At 61.9% G+C, this 22,997-nt stretch overlaps 1 protein-coding gene across 1 annotated transcript; it reads right to left on the bottom strand.

The window, feature by feature from the left end:
* Window positions 1-2,634: 2,634 nt before the first annotated feature.
* Window positions 2,635-22,725, bottom strand: CNNM3 (cyclin and CBS domain divalent metal cation transport mediator 3). Its single transcript, XM_077805572.1, has 10 exons — window positions 22,648-22,725; window positions 16,614-18,213; window positions 8,862-9,005; window positions 8,165-8,317; window positions 7,708-7,877; window positions 7,177-7,273; window positions 6,709-6,842; window positions 5,752-5,887; window positions 4,709-4,825; window positions 2,635-3,957 (listed from the first exon to the last, which is right to left on the bottom strand). Exons 1-9 carry the CDS (start codon window positions 22,723-22,725, stop codon window positions 4,752-4,754), a joined length of 2,586 nt encoding a protein of 861 aa, XP_077661698.1. The 3' UTR covers window positions 2,635-3,957; window positions 4,709-4,751.
* Window positions 22,726-22,997: the final 272 nt, after the last annotated feature.

Raw genomic sequence — 22,997 nt, 5'->3', positions numbered from 1 at the left:
TTCATTCCCCCCCACCCCCCCCCTCCGTGACCACCAAAGGGGGCGGGGGGGGGGGACCAGGGCGCTGCCCTGAGCTACTCCGGTGCCCCCTGCAGGCTGTGCTCGTCCTCACACGGCTCCCACACCTAGCCAGGGGACACCAACCTGGGGACAGTGCCACGTTCTAGCGGTGCCCGTGGGGTGGGGTGAGGTTTGAGGTTGGTCCTAGGCAGAGGATTGACCCGGATGCTCCCCCATTCCTGGTGCCCTGGGGATGCTTCCCTTTGCCCAGGTGAGTCACTTGCCGTCCCTGAGGGAAACTGAGGCATGGAGGGGCTAAGCCTTGCCCATGGCTGGTTACGGGAAGAGCTGCTGTTTCTCCCAGCCGCACTCATCTCTCTGTGGCCAGCACCAAAAGGAGAGGCACTGCCCTGGGGTCTGAGCTGACCCCCCACCTGTCCCTGGCCTGACCCCCGCCCCTCTTCTGGGCGGGCGAGCCCTGCGGCCTTCCCAAGGCTGTGTGCTGTAGGGAACATGGCTGCCCCCAGGGCCTAAGCATACAGCCCCCACTGCACCCCAGTCAGCTGGAGGCATGGGGCTGGGCGTGGGGTGCCCCCTAACTGCGGGGAGAGGCTGACCTGGCCCTGGGGGTAGAGCATGGTGCAGTGAGATGAGGCGGCAGGGCCCAGTCCCAGCCCAGGTTCCTGGCTGATGGAGGCAGGCAGCTTTCCCAGCTGGGGGAAAATCGGGTGGGGGGAACCTCCTGCCCTCGGCCGCTCCCACTGTCAGTCTGTGCCCTGGCCCAGCTTCTGGCCATGGCAGCCCCCCAAGGGGGTGCAGACCCCCCCACCACCACTGCGGGCTGGCAGGGCCTGGCCCCTCCTTATACTAGTGCCTGAGAGGCTCCTGTTCCCCCCTGCACCCAGCCTTGCCCTTGTCCCCCAGCAGCCAGCCCCACAGCAATGAGCATCCCCTGGGCTCAGGCTCCAGCCAGTGGGGAACAGCAGCAGGATGGGACATGGCTGATGGCTCGCGGGGCAGGGGGTGCCCCCTTCGCAGCCTGGCACAGGACAGGTACGGCCCCCTCTGGCCTGCCTGGAGGTTGTTCCCGGAGCGCTGCTGTCCCAGGAGCCGAGCTGGTTGAGATGCCCGGGGGGGCAGATAGGGAGGATGGGGGCCAAGCAACCCATGACTCTCCAGCCACTTAGCCTGGAGCCGGGCAGCACCCACACCCCGTTTGTGCCCCAGGCTGCCCAGCATGGTCCTTGCCCTTCTCCCAGCACTAGGGAAAAAGTGCCCAGGCCAAGAGGCAGATGGTCCCACTTCTCTGCTGCAGGCTTTGGGTGAGTCCTGCCCCTTGCCTCAGTTTCCCTCTGTGTAAAATGGGGTAACAGTGAGTGGAGCCAGCTTCCAGGACCCCCTAGCAGTGCAGTGGGTGGGCTGCAGCGTGCCCCGGGTTCATACCCAGCCCACGGGCAGCTCTGAGCCGCGGGCTCCCGTCTCAGCGCTGCAGGTCAGGCTGAGAGTGTGTGGGTCGCCCTGGACGGATTTCATGTGCCCAGGAAGCTGCTGGAGCATGGCCCCTGTGCCCCATCTCACCCCCGCTGGCACAGAACCGGTACCCAGGTGCCACCGGAGCTGTTCACGCTCGGGGGAGGCATGCAACGTGGGCGTAGCAGACAGCGGCGTGGGCTTGCTACAGGGCTGCCCCCCCTTCGAACAGTGCTCGGAGCAGGGCCCGCTGGCTGGTAGAGGCTCCAGTGCCCAGCGAGGGCAAGGAACCTGTGCCCAGGGCCGGGGGGGTAAGGCTAGAGGAAACGGTCCCTGCACCCCTGCCCTGGGTCACTGCCTGGAGTGGCCCCAACGGGGCCCCAGGCCTGCCGGGACAGGCACAAGGAGGCAGCAGGTGCAGGCTGGTGCAGCCGGGGATCTGCTCTGGCCGCAGCCCCCAAGGGGGGGCTCCAGGCCTGCGGGTGCCCGGCCCCGCCCCAGAGGCGCGTGAATAAAGCTCCGTGGCAAGCAGCAGCGGTGGTGTGGTCTGTGCCCGCCCTTGCTCTGCAGGCGCCATGCCAGGGCAGCGGAGGGGCGCGGGCTGTGCTAGGTGGGGCAGACGGGGGGGCTGGATCTCAGCTTGATTGGGTCACGCCAGGTATTCCCCTTCCCCCCCCAACGCAGGGCAGCACCGCATGAACTGTGCCAGCAGGCGGCCCCCCCCTCCAGGAGAGCACCCGGCCCGGGCACCTCCTTTCACTCCCGCAAGGCGCAGAGTGGGGCGGGAAAGTGACTCGCCTGGGCCCTGGGATGGGCGTTTCCTGCCCTGTGCCAGGTGGGTCACCCCCTGGAGGTGGTGGGTCTGCTCTTGGGGGTTAACGCAGGGCACTATGGGGGGCGGGCGCCCCTCGCGGGGAGCCCCTGCGGGAGCCTTCACAAAAAGCCTGGTCCTCTGGCCGAGAGGAGCCCTGACAGCTCAGGCCACTCCGGCTCTGGCCGAGAAAGATGGAAGCCCCCCAGCCCCCCGTTTCCACCCCCCCACCCCACTTAACTGCAGCACCTACCTTGTGCCCTAAGATCCAGCCAGGACTCTCCCCGCTCTGCAGCCTGTCAGCCCCCCCCACGCGGCGCGCAGTCCCTGGGAACGGCACAGACACGACAGGGCAGATTACAACTCCTTTACCTGCGTGGCCCCGGCTCTTCGCCGGGCTCTGCCGCTCCGGAGACACTCGGCTCCTGGCGCCCAGCTTCACACGGACTGAACACACTGGTGGTGGAGATGAGCACACAAGGCAGGTGTCCGGCCCGGCGCCCTGTGCTGCGGCTAGCGGCCCTGCGCCCGGACGAGGGGCGGGCCCGGCTGCAGGCGGACTGCGTCCATGGCAGAGCTTTAGCCCCCTGGCGGCCGCGAGCTCTCCGGGGCTGGCGGCCAAGCAATGTCCCTGCGCCCACGTGTGGGGATCTCCGGTCCATAGGGCTGCTCGGGAGACCATCTGACGCCGTCTGCAATCAAGGCACCAGGTGCCTGGGGCCCCTGTGATCGCTCATCCTTGGGGGGTAGGGCAGGGGAGGGCTGCAAGGACTGTGCCCCCCAGCAATCAGCCCAGTTGACGGATGGGCAGCCCCACCGGGGCCCACTTGTGAAGACTGGCAAGGCCAGAGCTCCCAGCCTGCCGTGTGGGCTCTCTGCTGGCAGCCGCTGGAAGGGGCTGGTGGCGATGGGCCCTGGCTCAGGAGGGCAGGGTGTTTCGCACTGAGTGGCCGGGGTGGGGTGGCACCCAGCGCCCCATGGGGAGGGAAGCCTAGACAGGTAGCTGATCACACGGCTCTGCCCTGGGGCAGGTCAAGGAATCCCAGCAGGACTCCTGGAGCACAGCTGGCTTGGCGGGCACAGGGGAATGGCCCAGGCTGATGCTGGCAGAGGAGGGACAGCCCAGGGCAGCCTGGCAGAGAACACACCAAGGAGAGGAATGCCCAGTCCAGGGACACACACAGGGCACCCCATGGAGGAACCAGCCCACAACCCGCCACCTGCATCTCTCCTGCGGCCCCCACCCAGCTCGCCAGGTGCCCCCAGCAGGTCTGGTTCGATCTGGGCACGCTGCTCCCTGGAGGTTTGTTGGCACAGACGCTGCCCAGGGCTCCGGCCACTGAGGGGGGACTGGGGCGATCTCCCGTGGACTGGAATCCAGCTCTGGCTGCCCTGGCAGTTGGTCCTGATGCAGCGAGATCCTCTGGAGCAGAGTCCAAGTGGCTGGCATCCTTCAGGGCAGCAGGGGGGTGCGGAGGGCGTCTGGGGCATCCCGCCCCATGAGATTACTGCTGCTGTCAGGAGAGTCCCCGAGGACCAACTCCCAGCCAAGGGGCGGCTAGGACAGCCGGGAGGATGCTAGCCTAGAGCTCTCGCGCTGACATCAGTGGGTCCTGCGGGGGGAAGGGGCTCCATGCCCGTGCTCTCGTCTTCCCCAAGCGGCTGGCTGCTTTTTCCTGGTACCAGAGCAGAGAGAGCAGCCATTACACGCCCATTTGGCCCCAGATCTCTAGGACCCACAGATCCCAAAAGCCCTTGCACAGATGGAGAAACTGAGGCGGGGGGAAGGGTAGGGACTTGCCCAAGGTCACGCACAGGCCAGTGGCAGAGCTGGGACTAGATCCAGGTCTCAGCCCAGTAGGCCACGCTGCCTGCTGCAAGGCTGGGCCCAGGAGCTCCTGCCAGCAGTCAGTGTAACCAGGGAGACGGCTCCAGCTCAACCCCCTGCCCCCCCACCCCCCCACGGCCGTGTCCTGGAGCTCGGGCTGTGCTGCAGTGCCGTGACCCGGACTGGACCACGGGAGCCAGGAACGCGGGGGGCTAATTCCCCTCTTGACCCACCACCCAGGGCCTGGGGCCCCGTTCACCAGCCCGAGCAGGGAACAAGGCTTGTGCTGGGGGCCATGGCTCCCTGGCTGAGCAGAAGGGAAGGCCGAGCGTGCTGGCCACGCTGGGCCGCCAGCACCCTGCCTGCGGGAACTGCTCTGCACCTCGGCTGCAGGGGGCGTCACTGCGATGGTGCATGAGCATCCGGCAGCCACAGGATTAGGACGGAGACAGCCAGCCCCTGGGGACTGGCCAGGCCCCTGCACCAGTCACAGCTCCCAGGCCTGGGAGTCAGAGCAGATCGAAGGGAACCCTCCCCACCCCGAGCAGAGCAGGGGGAGAACCCTGCTGTACCAAGCGGACAAAGGTCCAGATATTTACCTCCTGCCCATCAGTAACCCCAGGGATCGCGCAGAACCTGCCATCAACTGCAGAGCTCAGGGGTGCTCAAGAGAGAGCGCGTGGCTGGACAGAGCACAAGAGAGAGATGGTCAGCCGCTGAAAACGAGGGAAGAGAGAGTGAAAGACACGACACGCGGGCGGGATTATCGGCCGAGCTGGGGAGTGCCCGCCAGCACATGCTCCCAGCAGCTACCAAGCAACCCTCAGCTGCTTCCTGTGGAGAACAGCAGAGATGGGGAGCACCTGCTGAGGGGGCTGGGAGAGGCCGGGGTCCCCAGGTCACTGCAGGGGTGCTGGGCACGGAGAGGTGAAATGGGGCACACAAGACTGGGCAGCACCGGGCCATTCCAGGGGACGCTGGAGACGGGCACTGACTCCAGACATCCCCGTCCTCAGCCCTACAGACCCTCCATCCCCGGGAGCGCAGCGTGCTGCCTTCCAGCTGGGTCAGAGAATGAGCCCAGCCAGCCCGGACCAGGCCTCCCTGTGACCAATTCTGGAGTCGCCTGCCCCGGGGAAGTTCCTTCCTGACCCCTTCCGTCACGCCCTGCAGCATGAGGGTTCGTAGCTGGGGGAGGAGCTCAGGGCACAGGCCGCCTCGTCCTCCAACACAGAGACACGCAGCCAGTCGGCGAGCGAAAGGAAACCTGGCCGAGACACCAGACACAGCCACTGCTGCGGAGAGCCCCGCCTGCGTGGGCAGCAGCGAAGGGGTTAAATGCAGACCTGCATGCAGCAGTGGGGAGAGCAGGAAGGGATGGGTGCAGGCAGCCCGCTGGGCTCGGATCCCGAGTCCTCACGCAGCAGCCAGGACGGGGTCTGGGAGCTCTGGAGCTGGCCACAGCCTGCCCAGCCCATCTGCACTGGGCACATGGAGGCCTGGCGTGTGCCCCCCCGAGCAGCCCCCAGGGTGCTGTGCTTTGGGCCACTCCAGCGAACGCCAGCTAAGCGGACCTCCAGTGCTGCATGGCAGCCTCGGAGAATGCGTTTGCACCAAGTCCCCTGGGCACCGACCACGGTACCTGGCACAGTGTTCCTGTCGTCCAGGAGCTTCGTCTGGCTGTTGGGGACGATCTTCAGCTCCACGCTGTCGGGCGACTGGGGGGACGGCTGTATCCTGGAGGCCATCAGGGCGTTGAGGTACTGCAGCCGGGTCACCTGGGGGAGGTGAGCCAGAGCCCTGAGCGCGCAAGCCCACCCCGGGCACAGAGGCCTGGGTGCTCCCCTTTCCTGGCAGGGGCCCAGGTTCCAGCCACAGGGCTGGGTGCTGTTGGGGCTCCAGCCAGCCCTCCCTGGAGGGATGGTGCTCACCCGGGGCCAGGCTAGATGGGTGCAGCGGCTCCAGAAAGGCTGCTGTGTGGGAAAGCAAGAGAGACCCAGAGGGGCGCATGATTCCTGAGAAAAGGGGACCAGAGCAGGGATGGGGCAAAGCACCCCATAGGCGTCCCCAGAGGTGGGGTCTCCCAGCCAGGGAGGAGGCAGAGGTGCGCAATCACGAGGGGAGAGAGGCTGCCCCAAAGCACAGTGCCACCAGGGACACCCCAGGGTTTGGGATGCTGTGTACCTCCCACAGGTCCCGGCTCTCCTTCAAGCACAGGGGGACGTGGCCAGAGACCCAAGGAACGGCTGAGCACCAGCAGAGTCGTTTCACTTGTGGCATGCTCCGAATCTGAACCCAGATGGTCCTAGGGGAGAGCCAGTGCTGGAACCCTAGCAGGAGGTAGCAGTCCCGGCTTGCTGCTCCTTCCCGAGGGCAGGGTGAGGCTGCACACCCATTCACCCAAGTGAGGGGGCAGTGTGGCTGTGGCAAGGATCACACCGTGCAGCGGCTTATCACCTTGGCAAGCCCGGCACCGAGAGCACAAAGGTGCGCGTCTGTAGGGCCCTAAAAACCCGGCTCTTTTCCCCCAGGGTTAGGGCTGGCAGCTCCCAGCCCAGCTGAAACAGCGGCGTTTCCAACGCCAGCGGGCAGCCCTTACCTTGATGAACTGCAGGTCGGTGAGTGCCCGGACGGTGTAGTCGGGGCAGTACGGCGGGCAGGCGGTGTTCTCGCTGCAGTCGAGCGGCTGCTCACACTGGTTCGGCCGCAGGGTGGACGCTGGCGACTGGTGAACTGTTGGCAGGCAGAAATCAGGGGCCAGAGGGACGGGAAGCCAGCGGGGAGCCCAACACCCCAACGGCTGGTTGGGAAGGAACCTGGTCTCCAGGTCTCCCCGCCCCTGGCCTATGGCCACACAGCCAGGCTCACCACCCCTTCTGCTACCAGCCAGCCAGGCCAGGAGCCGTGCAGAACTCGGGGCCTGGACTCCCCCCAGCACCGGGCTCTCGGGGGCGGGGCACACCCGTGGCCCCGCGGCGACTCTGCAGCGCTGCAGCCCCAGCCCAGAGAGCGGGCGCCAGGCCCCGGGGCCCAGCCCCGCTGCCGGTGGCCGGACGCAGGTGCTCACCCGAGGAGGGCGCCATCAGCGCCGAGACGCCGTAGTAGGTGAACGCGCCGTTCTCGAATTTCAGCCCCTCCTTCCCGATCTCCACTTCCAGCCTGCCCTGCGGAGGAGAGGGCCGCAGGTCAGGGGCAGCACTGGCCAGCTGCTCACCAGAGGCGCCTGCCCCAGCCCAGCGGGGCAGAGGCTCCACCGTCACAGGGTGGGCAGTCAGTGCCCGCCCGGCTCTCTGCCCAGACCTGCTGCCAAGCTGGCATTGCCCCCCAGCCGGCCTCCCAAGAGCCAACGCGCTTGCGAACCCTGCGCCAACCCACAGCCTGGCTCCCCGCACTCCTAGGCGTGTGCAGCAGAGCAGCGAGATCAGGGCTCGGCTGTGCAGGGTGCTGCCCGGTCCGGTGAAAATGGAGCGCGGGAGGGGAAGAGAGGCGCGGAGGAGGACAGGGACGTGCCCGAGGCCACAGCCAGGGCCAGAAACCAGCCCAGGGCCCTGCCGGCTGGCGGATCTGATCTCGGGGGGTAGCAGGGGCAGGCCGGTACCTGCAGGACCAGGACGAAGTAGTCGACCGGCTGGCCGTGCTGGTACAGGTAGTGCTCAGGGGCCAGGCGGTCGCGCTCGTTGAATTTCACTTCCTGGCTGACGCTGGGGTGCCTCAGGAGGTGCAGCAGGACCTTCTCGGAGACGCGGGCCGGGCTGAACAGATCCACCTCTGGTGGGGAGCGAGGGGCAGAGAACCCAGCCTGAGCCGCCGGCTCCAGGGACAGGCCGCGCCCCTGCAGGGAGTTTGAGGGACGGGCCCCAGTTGCTCCCCCTGCCCCAAGCCCAGGGGACGGACTGCGCTGTGCGTAACGGGGTCGGACTGGCAGCAGTCTGCCGGGGAGGCAGGCCAGGGGGAGCCCAGAGCCCTCTCCTGCCAGCAATCAGCCTGGAGATGCCCCTGGGCCTTTCCCCTGGGCACAGGGAGGGATGGCCGGCGGGCTCCCTGCCCTGACTCACCTCGGGATAGGAAGCGCTGCGTGGCCAGCAAGAGCTGCGGGGAGATCTTCACCTTGTGCTCGTCGTCAGAGCCCTTGAACAAGGAGAAATCTTCCTTCCTGTGCTCCAGCAGGGTGCCCATGGGGGCCGGCCTCTTCCGCACCTTGTTCTCCTCTAGGGCACGAGAGAAGGGGACAGGGCAGGCCGAGCCAGCGTCACACCAGCCGGCAGCATAAACCTGGTCCCCGGACTCTGGGGATCCCCAGGGCAGCTGCAGGCCGATGATCCCAAAGCACAGTGCAAAGGCACCTCAGCACCTCCCACCTTACACAGGGAAACCGAGGCACAGACAGGGAAGGGACTTGCTTTAAGTCATGCAGGAAACAGCGACAGCTGGGAATACAGCACTGCAGCGAGGCTCCCCATGCTCCCACTAACTGCTTGAGCCCACAGCTAGGAATGGACTGTGGGCAACCCACGTTCCCCGCTCTCCTGAGGAAGAGCTTGGGGGCAGTCCTGGGGGAATTCGCATTCTGCTGTCAGCCTGGCTTGGGCCGGGGGGAGGAGAAGGGGCTGGGGGATAGGGAGGCGCGGAGCCGCCTGCACAGAACAATGCACCCGGAGCACTGCCCGCCTGCCACTGCTGTCCCCGGGGTTGACTCTGCAGCCCCCCAGACCCGAGCCAAGCTGCTGGGCGCGCCGGACGGGGCTCACTCACTGTAGTCGTCCGACTCGTCCAGGATCTCCGACCTGATGATCTCCTCGATGACGTCCTCCAGTGTCACCAGCCCCATGGCCTCGTAGAAGGGGTCGCCCTCACCCTCGTTGTTCACCTTCTGCACGATGGCCAGGTGTGATTTGCCTGGGGGGCGGGTTACACAGCTTGCTACAGGTGCCAGGGAGGCCTCAGAGGTTCAAGGCTACCCAGCAAGTCAGGAAGAGAACCCAGGAGCCCAGCTCCCAGCCTCATGCTCTGACCACTAGAGAACTCTGCCTCTCCATCCTGACGCAGCTTTTTATAAATAACTACGGAGCAGCAGAGGAAGGGTGGGGCAGAGCAAGGGGCTAGGCGGCAGCCTCCTTCTCCTGCCCCCCAGCACTCTCTGTCCCCCCACTCCCAGGCCGGACATTGCAGCAGCGAAGATGGCCAAGGGAGAGATTTTCCTCAAGGGCCCTGTTCGGAGCAGGGCCTTCCCTCTCCCGGCTGGGGCTCAGCAGCGCCGCGCACAGGCCAGGGACCACAGTACACTCCAGGGAGCCGAGAGGGATGCGTGGGGTGCTTGTTCTTGGGGAGCCCTCAGGTGGCTGGTATCCAGCCCTGCCTTCTTCCCATTCTCTGACTACGGGACTCACAGACTCCAACAGAAGGGACACGGGGGTCCAACTGGCAACCTGCGGGCCAGATCCTCAGGACCATTCCGTCTGGCTGCGCACCACTTTGCTCTGCCAAACAGCACCCTCCATGCGGGGGGAGTTTGTGTGCACCGTACGGGTGAGGTCATACACATGGAGGACACCTTTTGGGTTGTGTATGTTGCCTGGGGAGGTGCCACACGCCTCAGCATACTGCCCACATCACTGAACAGGGTGGTCCTTCTGTACAGCACCAGCCAGAGAACTGCCCCACAACACCTCCTAGAGCAGCGCGTCTGGAAACACAGCCAGCCTTGATTTCAAACTGGACAGCGACGGAGAATCCACCATGATCCATGGTGAATTGTTCCACTGGGTAATTACCCTCCCCGTTACAAATGTGCACCTTATTTCCAGTCTGAATTTGTCTCGCTTCAACTTCCAGCCATTGGATGGTGTCAGATCTTCCTCTGCTAGACTGAAGAGCCCAGTATGAAATCTTTGTTCCCTACGTAGGTACTGATAGGCTGGGATCAAGTCTCTTTGTTAAACTAAATCAATTAAGATCCTTGAATCTCTCACTCTCAGGCAGGTTTTCTAATCCTTTGATCATTCTCGTGGCTCTTCTCTGCCCCCCTCCAATTGATCAACATCCTTCCTGAACTGTGGGCACCAGAACCGGACACCGGATCCCAACAGCGGTTGCACCAGTGCCAAATACAGAGGGAAAATCGCCCCTCTGCTGGAGATTCCTCCGTCTACATCCCAGGATTGCATTAGCCCTTTGGCCACAGCATTGCATTGCTTGTTCATGTTTAGCTGATTAACCCCCATATCTTCTCCAGAGTTATTTTTTCCCAAGAAAGTCCCCCATCCTGAAAACATGGCCTGCAGTCAATGCTCCCAGATGTGTACATTTACATTTAGCTGTATTAAAACACATTCTGTTTGCTTAAGCCCAGTTTCCAAGCAAACCAGGTCTCTCTCTATCAGCGACCTGTTCACTTCATTATTTGCCACTCTCCCAATTTTTGGGTCATCTGCAAACTTGATCAGGGATGATTTTATGTTTTCTCCCAGGTCACTGATAAAAATATTAAATCGCATAGGGCCAAGAACCGATCCCTGCGGGCCCCCACTAGAAACACACCCATCCAATGAGTATTCCCTGTTTACAGTTACATTTTGAGACCCCCACTGACCACACACCCCTAGTTGTCACCTACCACCCCACCTTGAAACCCAAATGGGATATCATCAAACAATTACAATCCATACTCGACAGAGACCTCATCCTGAAACAAATCTTTCCCAAACCCTCCTCTTCCAGCCTTCAAACAACCGGCTAATCTCATCATCAGAAGCCAGCTCCCCACAGACCAGGACCTCTAAGCAGCACCAGAGCCTGTCATAGACCATCAGGGTTGGAAGGGACCTCAGGAGGTATCTAGTCCAACCCGCCAATCCCCAGTTTTTGCCCCAGATCCCTAAATGTCCCCCTCAGGGACTGAACTCACAACCCGGGGTTTAGCAGGCCAATGCTCAAACCACTGAGCTATCCCTCCCCACACAGAACAACTGCTGCAAAACCTGCAGACACATCTCCACTGCTACGATGATCAACACCCCTGACCACACACCTCTTGACAGGTGTCCATGGGTCCTACGCAGGCCTGTCACAGCACTAAACGCCCCAACAACTGTGTGGGTGAAACCAGCCAATCACTGCGCTCTCCAATTAACTCACCCAGGAACATGCTAAAACACAAACACACCCTGTGGGTGAACACTCTTCACAAAGCGATCAGCCTGCCTCCGACCCATCAGTTCTTGTCTTCAAGAGAAGCCTGCACAACACCTTCAAAAGACAAGCCTGCGACCTTCAATTCCTAACTCTGCTAGACACTAGAAACCATGCACTCAGTAGAGACACCTAGTGCCTGTCTCATTCCAACAATCTGTCTGCTGTCCCATGACTGCAGAGGTGTTAACTGCCCACTTCATCCTGAATGGTCTCTTCCAACACGACAGGTGTAACTCCTTACGCACACCAACCCCTTCCGCCTGGTATGAGCTGGGACACCCTGAGTACCTTTCCAAGCCCTGAAGAGCTCCTCTCTCTCACCCACAGAAGTGGGTCCAGTGAAAGAGATTATCTCACCCACTTTGTCTCTCTCATTTTGAGACCTATCAGCTTTTAATCCATTTAACATGTGCCAGGTTAATTGTATGTCCTTCCAGTTTTTGATCAGCAATGCTGTGCTGTACTAAATCAAATGCCTGACAGAAGCACTGTTACCTCTACCAACCAACCTTGTAATTTCATCCAAAAAGACATCAGATTTGTTTGACAGGATGGATTTTCCATAAACCCATGTTAATTGGCATTAATTATATCACCCTCCTTTAATTCTTTATTATTCCAGTCTTGGATCAGCCACTCCATTACCCTGCGCAGGATCGGTGTGAGTGACAGGTCTGTGATTGTCTCGGTCATCCAGTTTACCCTATTTAAATACTGGCACAACATTAGCTTCTCTCAGGGCTCCAGGAGTTAATGAAAATCAATGTTAAAGGTCCAGTGAGCTCCTAAGCCAGCTCTTTTCAAACTCTTGGATGCAAGTTATCTCAGCTGCTTCAGGCTGGTGACACCATCCAGGCTGCACATGCAGCAGAGTTGGGCTCTGGCCCGAGAGTGCTCAGCAGGTAGGCCGAGAAGACTGGTCTCTTGCTGCCGATCCCACGTCTCTGGCCTGGGAGAGCTGGTTTTACTGCAGTACAATGGCGTAACAAATGCTCTGAGCTCCTATCACACTTCTAAGGAGCTCAGAGCACTTAGTGACATGCATCTCTATTGTCACCTGCACTCTACGGAGGGGGAACAGAGGTAGAGAAGTGGGGGGAGTGACTTGACCAACGCCACAACATAAGTCAGTAGCAGAGCTGGGCACAGAACCCAGGAGGGCTGACTGCCAGCCCCATCCCCACTTCCCTCCCAGAGCTCACAGCAGAACCCAGGCGTGCTGACTGACAGTGCTCTGGAAACAGGAGAAATCAGTGGTGATTGGGCAAAGGAGCACTTTTCATTCACACCTGCTGCCAGCCAGCCAGCCAGCCAGCCAGGACATACCTGAGGATGGGGGAAAGAGAGTGGCACGCTGGAAGCAGCATGGCAGGAGAAGCCACCCAGACGCCCTGCCCCCAGTGAGGTGCTCCAGCAAAGGAGTGGGCCTTTGGGCACACCAGGCAACGTTAATAGGCCTGGCATCGCCCCCAGCCCTGCCCACGTGGGTTTGTCTCAGCTGAAGCCTGAGTCACAGGGCTCCTTGTGCTGATCTCAGTGCCCCCGCAGCATGGGCAGTACACGTGGGTGCAGGTCGTGCTCTGCTCTGTGGGGTCTCCCCGAGCTGTTCTCACACACACCGGGTTTCAGCTCGGGCTGTCTGAGCTCAGCAAACAGGATGTACTCCTCTCCTGCCAGCGCCCTCCAGGGCTCAGGTGAACGGCTTTGACCCGCTGCAGGCTTGTGTCCTCTCTCTAGCCCCTTGGCCAGGTGTTCCCAGATATCCAGCCGTGCACGTTTGCTGAGGAGGCCACCCGCTCCTGGAAGACTTTGCAGGGACCGGCCCTGGATTAACGCCGTACAGACACTGTGGGTGGGCTGCTACTTCAGAGCTCGCATGTCCTTAGACTCGGACATGACGCAAGCTGCCAGGGCTGGGGGCACAGCCTATAAAAGGCACAACAACAAGCGGCCTTCTGACAGAGGTGAGGGGCCAAGCAGAGCCGGTCTGCTTTGCACTCGGACCCCAGCAGTCCGGAAGGGCCCCCGCTGTGCCAGGCACTGCACAGACCCTGTTCGAGACAGGCCGCACCCCAAGAGAGACAACAGAGTTCTCTCTCTTACAGGCCTGGGGAGGTGAAGGGACTTGCCCAGGGTCACAGGAGGTCAGTGGCAGAGCCTGGCTTGAATTCAGGCCTCCTACAGCCCAGTCCAGTGCCTTAGCCAGGCCAGCCACCCATTGCCCTGCCCCCAGCATTAGAGCGAGGTCTCCCTGCCCTGACTTCTCTTTAGCCAGGGGGGCCCCAGGAGCTGGCTGGAGGCCCCCTGGTCCAGTGCTGGCTTTGACATGTGAGAGCTGCAGAGCATTCAGACGGAGAGGCTCCTCCCTCATTATGGCTGGGACAGGAGTTGGGGCTCGACACCAGACCCATGGATCCCCCCCTCCCCTGCCTCCAGCCAGGAGTGAAGCAGCCTGCTCCGAGGGCCCTGGGGAGCGCGGAGCAGGTGACATGCACTCAGCCGTGGGAGCGGCCAGATCCCTGCAGTGACGCCGAGGTCACGGAGGCAACGAGCTGGCCCTGCCAGATGTTTCCATGGCAGCAGTGGGCCCTGGCTCATGCAAAACGCTCTCCCCGCAGAGACCAAAGCCAGACCTGCCTGCCCGTGCCCTGGAGCCCAGCAGGCCTGGGGACGTACAGCCTATCCCCACCCTGTGGGAGGGAAGAGCCTGGCTTTGAAGGTGACCTTCCCCAGGACCCACAGGGAAGGAGGGCTTTTCCTGACTGTACTGAAATTGGCACTACCTTGGGGGAGGTCAGGACAAAAGGGCTTTTCTGCTGGTTGTTGTCCACCAGGCTCTGCAGCCGGGCAAGGAGAGCACCATGCCCACGAAGCAGCCATGACGGGGCAGGGTTTGCAATCAGGCTGTTTAAAACACCGTGTGGTTCGCTTAGTTTTTGCCAACCACATGCAACTCAGACACCCACGAACCACTTGGGAGCAAAGCTCTCTCTGTTAAAGATTTTACAGTCCTTCAGCTCACTCCACTGCCCAGCTGTGCCCTCCCAGGAGGCCAAGAGAAACCCCACCGGGAACATCTGATGTTCCCAAGAGGCACCCGCAGGTACCAGAGGAACGTCTGCAATTCCCGTCAGCCTGCGCGTGGGCTCCGAGGGGGTCCGGCTGATGGGGGTGGCGGGGATAGCTAGGGCAGAACTTCCACAAGGGTGGGGACTATGACCTGCTCCGCAGCCCCCAGGATTCCCCCGACCGGGCGAGCTTCCAGAGCTGGTCTGGCAGCCCTGGCGCAGGTGGCTGGCGCGTGGCATGGCTGGAGAGGTTGCAATCCTGCACACGGAGGTACCTCCCAGAGCTTTGTTACCATGGGGAGGAGACGATAAAGCACCAGAAGTGCCAGACTGGAGCAGAGCCCAGGCCCACGTAGCCCAGTATCCCAGCTGCTTCAGAGGGCGGTGCAGAAAACCCCGCAGCAGCAGACGAGGCATGAGCTGCCCCGTGGTGGTTGCACCTTAACTCCCAGCAGTCAGAGCCCAGCTAAGCCCCTGAGCTGAGGGCAGTTTTCACTGGCTGCCCAGGAACGATCTCACGGTTTCTCACTCGGATCATGCAGACACTGCTTGCCCGGGGCAGGTGGCTATCTGCAGGGATATACGAGAAAGGTGCTTTCGGACGTTCTTGTGCCAGAGCAGACAGCATAAACATCCCCCAGAGCATCAGCTGGGCCTGGTGTCTCAGGCCTCCTTGGCACAGGAAAGCTCAGCCTGCCACTGCAACCCTGGCACTCTGCTGACCGTGGGCCCCAGGTACGATACGCAGGGTTTACTCCCCACGGGAAGTTGATGGGCAGGCACCAGCATGCCACAGGAGACCAGTGCCAGCGGCAGGGTTACTCACGGGGCACCATCATGCACCGCTGGACACCGTGCTCTGCTCTGCCCCAAGAGCGCCTCTTGCTGGCTGGCTAATGGAATCAGTGCTGCAAGCTTAGGAAGAGTCTCAGCAGTGCAGAGGGGCCAGGGGATAAACTAGCCAGGGGATAAAGCACTCTAGCATCAGACAGCATGGTCCAGTGGACTAATGTCAGGGTCACGAGGTAACAACTGAGCAAATGAGGTCTATGCTGCATGGCCACTGAGACATCACAACCCCTCTGTGTCCCCACCCCCAGGCGATGAGCCTGACCCAGCACCCGGACGGTGGGGCCCCTCAGCACTGTTCCCAGACCCGTCGTTCAGAAGGCACCTCTCCTTAGCCATTACTTTGAACACAGTAGCAGTCACAGCATCCTGAGGCCCCTGTGTTCTCTGCTGGCCCTGCGCTTGGGGAAGTTTCCAGCCCTGTAAGCATTTGTTCTAGCCAGCTCAGAGTCCTGCTTCCAGCCCCCACAGACCATGGGGCCTTGAGACATAGGAACTTAGAAATCCCAGCAACCCGATTACCCCTGCACGCCTCCCCTCAATCTGCATATAATTTCAGCAGCAGAGTTCAGCTCGTGAGTTAGAGATTTGTGCTCACAGGCCCTCAGAACAGTTGGAAGTGGGCTAAGGTGCGGGTGTCTCAAAACCATTTCTGCTAGAATCAAGTCGGGTGGAAGAAACTCAACAGAAAGTGACCAAAGAGTCCAGTATCCTGTGAGTTGCCAAGTACTGAACAACTGGGCTCCCCACCTACACAGCATCTGTTTAGGACTCTTGCTTCGTGAGGTCTCTGGCCATAAAACAGAGGCTGATCTCAGGCTTAGTCTGCGGGACTATAGGAAGACACTCCACTCTACAGGGGAGATTTGCAGAGCGTCTGGTACAAACCAATCTACAGGCTATGCTCCCAGAGCGTGGCACTCTCCAGGGCGGGAGAGGGCAGTGTACGTTACCACCACACTAGGGCAGGGACAGAAGACTGCCACCTACAGCTGAAGCTGGAAGGCTGAAGTTCGGCCGGGGTGCTGACACTCACTGGAGTGCCCAGCAGGGCCTCTAGCGGCATGCTCAGGCATTGGGGGCAGCACTGACCCAGAGGGAAAAGCGGCCCTAGCCAACTCACTCCAGGCAATGCAATATCCCCTAATGCTGCGCTGTGCCAGGAGGTCAGTGCAGGCTGAGCGGGGACCGATTCTCCTATGGCACCCCCAGCCTGGCCCCCGCACAGCACCAGAGCATCGGGTCAGCACCTTGTCCAGAGCTCCCGTCGCCCCACTCCCTGCAGCACAGCACCCCCCCAGCACGGAGCTGGAGCACTGGGGCCAGCACTGACCGCAAGGGGAGAGCACCCGTGCGTCTGCCCAAGCCCCGAGCAACCCAAGGGCGGGGCGGCTACCTCGTTTAAACTCCTCCAGGACGGCGTCCAGCTTGGTGTCGTTGAAGACGAAGTGCAGGGGGTGGTTGTAGAACTTGCTGATGGTGCTGAGTGGCACGCGGTCGTCCGGGTCCACGAGCGCCAGGTCCTTGAGGTAGAGCATGTCCACCAGGTTGGTGCGCTCCTCCTCGTAGATGGGGATGTGGGTGTAGCCGCTCTGCATGATCATGGACATGCTGCGGAAGTCCAGCACGGAGTTGGCGTTGAGCATGAAGCACTGGTCCAGCGGGGTCAGCACGTCCTCCACCGTCTTGCTGCGCAGGGCGCCCTTGCTGAACTCCTCGCGCACCAACTCGTCGTACGGGCCGCTGCCGCGCACCGTGTCCGCGAGCGTCTCCCGCAGGAGGCAGGGGCTGGCGTCGCGTCGCAGGGCCAGCTCCAGCAGCTTGCTGAGCGGCAGCGAGACGGGGCAGGTGAGCAGCATGCAGAGCCGGGTCAGCCAGCGCCCGCGGGGGGCCAGCACCAGCCCCCAGCGCGCGCAGACGGCGAAGGGCAGCAGCTCGGCCAGCAGGAAGACCAAGCCGGCCGCGGCCAGGATGGCAGGGGCCAGGGCCCGCAGGGCCCAGCAGGCGAGCACGGCCAGGGCGGCGTTGGCCAGCGAGCTCAGCAGCAGCAGGGAGCAGAGGGCGAAGGGGCCCCGGGGCCTCGCCAGCGCCTGGCCGGCCTCGCGCTCCGCCTCCGAGCCGCGGCCCCGCAGCAGGCCCAGCTCCCCGGGCTGCGGCCAGAGCCAGCCGAGCTGCAGGGCCCGCAGCAGCGCGGAGAGGGCCAGCAGCAGGGCCAGCAGCGGGGGCAGCAGCCAGGGGGCCGGGGGCGGGGGCAGCAGCCGGGGGGCCGGCGAGGGCGGGGCCGGCAGCCGGGGGGCCGGAGAGGGCGGGGCCGGGGGCGGGGCCGGCAGCCGGGGGGCCGGAGAGGGCGGGGCCGGGGGCGGGGCCAGCAGCCGGGGGGCCGGAGAGGGCGGGGCCGGGGGCGGGGCCGGCAGCTTGGGGGCCGGCGAGGGCGGGGCCGGCAGCTTGGGGGCCGGCGGCGGGGCCGGCAGCCGGGAGGGCGGCGGGGGCGGGGCCGCCCGCTCGCCCCGCCCCTCGCCCACCGGGAGGGCGGGCCCCGGCGCGGCGGGGGCCCAGGGCCAGCGGCCGTCGGCCATGCCAGGGCCGTAGAGGCGCGGGCGGAAGCGGGCGCCCGGCGCGGCCCGGACCAGCCCCCCGCGGGCCCGGGCCCCCTGCTCCGGCCGGAAGCCCGGCACGCGCGGCGGGGCGAGGGGGGGCGGCTCGCGGGGCGCGCCCCCCCCGCGCGCCGGCCCCCCCCCGCGCGGCGGCGCAGCCCAGGCACAGCGCGGCCACGGCCCAGCGCAGCCCCCCGCCCCCCACCATGGCCGGCCGCGAGTGGCGTGCGCGCCCCCGGGGCGGTCAGCTGACTCGCCGCGCGCGCCCCCGGGCCGCCCGGCCAATCGGAGCGCGCGGCTGACGGGCCGCGGCCAATGGGCGCAGGGGGCGGGGCTGGCGGCCCGGGGAGCGCAAGCTCGGCTGCGCCGCGCGGTAAACAAGCGCGAGGCGGGGGCGGGGCGCTGGATTTAAAGGGCCAGAGGCCCTCCCCCTCCGAGCCGGGCATAGCGGCGGGGACATTTATCCGCCGGGCCCGTGCACGGGGCAGCTACTGCGGAGTGGAGGCGGGGGGCTCCTCGGCCCGAACCCCTGGACATGGACCGCGGGTACCGAGCCCCCCCCAGCTCGGGCCGCACCCCACGCGCTAAGCCCCCCCCAGCTCCGGCCGCACCCCGCGCACTGAGCCCCCCCCCCCGCGGGTACCGAGCCCCCCCACAGCTCGGGCCGCACCCCGCGTGCTAAGCCCCCCCCCCCCGCGGGTACCGAGCCCCCCCAGCTCCGGCCGCACCCCACGGGCTAAGCCCCCCCCCCGCGGGTACCGAACACCCCCCAGCTCGGGCCGCACCCCGCGCACTGAGCCCCCCCAGCTCGGCCCGCTCCCCACGTGCTAACCCCCCCCCCCGCGGGTACTGAGCCCCCCCCCCCCAGCTCGGGCCGCACCCCACGCGCTAAGCCCCCCCCCAGCTCGGGCCGCACCCCACGCGCTAAGCCCCCCCCAGCTCGGGCCGCACCCCAAGTGCTACCCCCCCGCGGGTACTGAGCCCCCCCCAGCTCGGGCCGCACCCCACGTGCTAACCCCCCCCCGCGGGTACTGAGCCCCCCCCCGGCTCGGGCCGCACCCCACGTGCTAAGCCTCCCCCGCGGGTACTGAGCCCCCCCCAGATGGGGCCGCACCCCACGCGCTAAGCCTCCCCCGCGGGTACTGAGCCCCCCCAGCTCGGGCCGCACCCCACGCGCTAAGCCCCCCCCCCGCGGGTACTGAGCCCCCCCAGCTCGGGCCGCACCCCACGTGCTAAGCCTCCCCCGCGGGTACTGAGCCCCCCCAGCTCGGGCCGCACCCCACGTGCTAACCCCCCCCGCGGGTACTGAGCCCCCCCAGCTCGGGCCGCACCCCACGTGCTAACCCCCCCCGCGGGTACTGAGCCCCCCCAGCTCGGGCTGCACCCCACGTGCTAAGCCCCCCACGCGGGTACTGAGCCCCCCCCCAGCTCGGGCCGCACCCCGCGCGCTAAGCCCCCCCCAGCCACGGGGCCGCGGGTACTGAGCCCCCCAGCCACGGGGCCGCGGGTAGCCTGCTGACCGGAGCCACCAGTGTCTCTTTTCAACCCGGTCTTCTGGTCAGAAACCAGGTGCCTGGCACCCTTAACCCTAACCCTGCCCACACTTCAGAGCTGTGCCGGCGGGACTTCTCCTTCTCCAAGGCCGAGGTTGAGCAAACTGGGGCGGGCTCAGAGGGGCAGATTCCACCCCCTCTTCCTCTGCATCACGTTAGCCTGTGCAGGCAGCCCAGCTCAGTGATCTACCAGCCCTTGGTGCTTTAAAAGGGCTGAAAACACTGAGGAGCCAAATCGGCTGGGAGGAAGCATTCACTCAGTAAAACATGAATGATCACTGGGAGCTGGTTAAGAACACTGTACTCGATGCCAAGAAAGCCACAATCCCCCCATCAAAGAAGAAGGCCGTCTTGGGTAAAATAGCAAGCTGGTTTAGAGGGGAAGTAAAGGCAGCTATTAAAAAAAGGGGGAAGGAAGAAAGGGGATGTTGATCGTCATGCCTATAATCAGAAGCTAGGCAGTGTCAAAACTTGATGAGAAGCCAAGGGACACAGAAAGACACCCATGGTGCGCCCGCACCTTGAATGCCGTGTGCAGTTCTGGTTGCCTCATCTCAAAAAAGATCTATTAGAATTTGAAAAAGTGCAGAGAAGGGCAACAAAAAAGATGAGGGGTCTGGAACAGCTTCCACATGAGGAGAGATGAATAAGACTGGGACTGTTCACCTTAGAAAAGAGACGCCTAAGGAGGGGTATGATAAAATCATGACTGGTGTGGAGAAAGTGAACAGGTGAGTGTTATTTACCCCTTCACATAACACAAGAACCAGGGGTCACCCAATGACATTAATAGGCAGCAAGTTTAAAAAAAAAACATAAGGAAGGGGATGTTGCGAAGGAAGAATAAGTGGGTTCAAAAAAAGAACTCCGTAAGTTCCTAGAGGATAGGTCCATCAATGGCTATTAGCCAAGATGGTCAGGTGTTGCCCTAGCTGGGGGTGCTCAGTACCCGCTGCCCGTGTCCATGCTCTGGGTGTTGCTTCCTAGCTTCTGACTGCCAGAAGCTGGGACTGGACAACAGGATGGATCACTTAAAATTTCCCTGTTCTGTTCATTCCCTCTGAAGCATCTGGCACCAGCTACGGTCAGAAAAGAGGACACTGGGCTAGATGGACCATTGGTCTGACCCAGTATGGCCGTTATTATGTTATTAACTCTATGGCCAGCAAAAGTTAAGGCCAATAAGTTGGAGTTTTTTAAGTATATTAGAAACAAACAAAAAAACCCTGACCATGGTATTGGTTCATTACTAGACAGAAATAGTAGAATTATCAATAATAATGCAGAAAAGGCAGAAGTGTTCAATAAATATTTCTTGTCTGTATTTTGAAAAAACAGATGATGCAGTTATAGTATATGATAACACTCTTTCCATTTCACTAGTATCTTAGGATGATGTTAAACAGAAGCTACTAAAGTTAGACATTTTTAAATTGGCAGGTCCAAATAACTTGCATCCAAGAGCTTTAAAAGAGCTGGCTGAGGAGGTCATTAGAACATTAATGTTGCTTTTCAATAAGTCTTGGAACAACAGGGAAGTTCCAGAAGACTAGAAGAAAGCTGATGTTGTGCCATTATTCAAAAAGTGTAACCGAGATGACCTGAGTAATTACAGGCCTATCAATCTGATATTGATCCCAGCCAAGATAGAGCAGCTGATATGGGACTCGCTTAATGAAGAACTAAAGGGGGATAATATGAATAATCATCAATGCCAATCAACATGGGTTTGTGGAAAATAGATCCTGCCGAACAACCCCGATATCCCTTTCATTTGGTTGATAAAGATAATAGTTCCGGTGTCTGTACTTACTCTTCTGTAAGGTGTCTGACCTGGTACCTTATGACATTTTGACTAAAAAACTAGAAGACTATAAAATGAACACAGCACACAGTAAATGGATTAAAATCTGGCTAACTAATAAGTCTCAAAATGTAAATGGGGACTCATCACTGAGCAGATCTGTGTCCAGTGGGGCCCTGCAGGGATCATTTCTTGGCCCTATGCTATTTAGCATTTTTATCAATAACCTGGAAGAAAACAAAGTCATGCCTGAAGAAGTTTGCAGATGACACGAACGTTGAGGGAGAGGTAAATAATGGCGAGGACCAGCACTGATCCAGAGTGATCGCTCACTTGGGGAGCTGGGTTCAAGCAAACAGGACGTGTTTTAATATGGCTAAATGTAACTGTAAATAAAGATGGGCTGTTTGTCTGACAGATCTGCGCTAGGGATTATTGTGGGCAGGCCTCTGGCCTGTGCGCTACAGGGGGTCACACTAGATGATCACAATGGTCCCTTCTGGCCTTGAATAAACAGCCTTGCCCCACCTCTGCGTCCCCATCGCAGCATTGTGTGCCAAGGTGCTGAGCATTTTATAGTGTTCTAGCTGTTTAATCAAAATATCGTGCTTCCCACTCGAGACCACCATCGGGAACACCGCAGGAGTGCTGCCAATGGGGTGCACCCACTTCTTCAGTCCCAGCCTCTCCCAGCAGGGGGTGCTGTCAGGAGGGGGACAAGAGCTTCTTCGATCCTGGCCTCTCCCCCAGCTGACAGTGCTGGAAGGAGCAGGGCGGGAACACTGGCTCTTGGGGGCGGTCCCAGCTGAGGGGGTCGTAGGGAGTGGGGCGGGAGCAATTCTAGAGAGTTGTAGTCTGCACCCCGTCCTCCCCAAAGAACGAGCCCAGCCTAGCCCTAGCGCGCCCTGTTCTGCTGTTCCAAGGCTTAGCAATCAGATTCGAACCAGCCACCGTAGCAGTCAGTGGAAATGGACCTGCACACCAAGAGACAGGCCCTGTCCCTAAGAGCCGACAGTGTAAATAAACCAAGCGTGGGAGGGGAAACTGAGGCATGGAGGGTGCAGTGATTTGTCCAAAGTCACCAGCAGGGTGGAGGAAGAACTAGGAATATAAGCCAGGTCTCCTGAGCTCTGGGGAAATGCCCGACCCACTCGGCCTCTGAATGAGCGTGAGCTCATTTTGTCTATTGGGGGAGGCTCAAGATGCTGCTGAGACACTGTAAAACTCGGCTCAGCACCGAGCTCCAGCCTCGTCCTCTCTGCTGTACTACAGCAGGGGAGCGAGTGGAAGGGGGAGCAGGGCCACACGCCCGCTCCTGTGCGTTTCCCGGGCTTTGGTTCAGCCCCGAACAGCCTGCCCAGCTTGGACACGGTTCCAGCTGGGAAATCTCGGGGCGTTCCGTACCATCACCCGTGTTCCCGGAGGTGTAAAGACCCAGGCTTTCAGCTCTCACAGCCCAGGGCAATGCCACCTACCCACCAGCCACAGGCCGGGGCCCGGCTGGATTTGGAGCCTCAGCTCCTCAATAAGGGCCTGGTCTTGGATCCGCTTTCTCATGCGGTGGCATTACGTATGGGGTATTACAGTAGTGTCCAAAGGCCCCACCGTGCAGGGCACTCCACACACAGCCCCCAGCCCAGTGAAAACGGACTGGTCAGTTTCACCTTTGTATAGAAGTCAGTTTTACTCTGGGGCTCTCCAGGCCTAGCAAACCCCTGCCCTGGCGTGGCAAAGCCCTGGCATCATTCTGCAAACCCCAGGGACAGAGCGGTCAATGGGGACACAATACCACTGCCACCATGATTCTCGTTCAAAACAAAATCAGGAAA

This window comes from Eretmochelys imbricata, chromosome 26 (assembly GCF_965152235.1).
Source record: "Eretmochelys imbricata isolate rEreImb1 chromosome 26, rEreImb1.hap1, whole genome shotgun sequence".
NCBI lineage: Eukaryota > Metazoa > Chordata > Testudines > Cheloniidae > Eretmochelys > Eretmochelys imbricata.
Note: the sequence above shows the minus strand (reverse complement) of the source record. Positions and strands in the feature narration are given on the sequence as shown.

What these genes read in the sequence shown, in the direction of transcription:
- CNNM3 (XM_077805572.1), bottom strand. Translation starts at nt 22,725, where the DNA reads ATGAGAAAGCGGATCCAAGACCAGGCCCTTATTGAGGAGCTGAGGCTC. An exon ending in ACTTCGTCCTGGTCCTGCAG is followed by an intron (nt 7,274 to 7,707) that starts GTACCGGCCTGC and finishes TCTCCTCCGCAG; the next exon opens with GGCAGGCTGGAAGTGGAGAT. An exon ending in CGACAGGAACACTGTGCCAG is followed by an intron (nt 4,826 to 5,751) that starts GTACCGTGGTCG and finishes CCTCGTTTTCAG; the next exon opens with CGGCTGACCATCTCTCTCTT.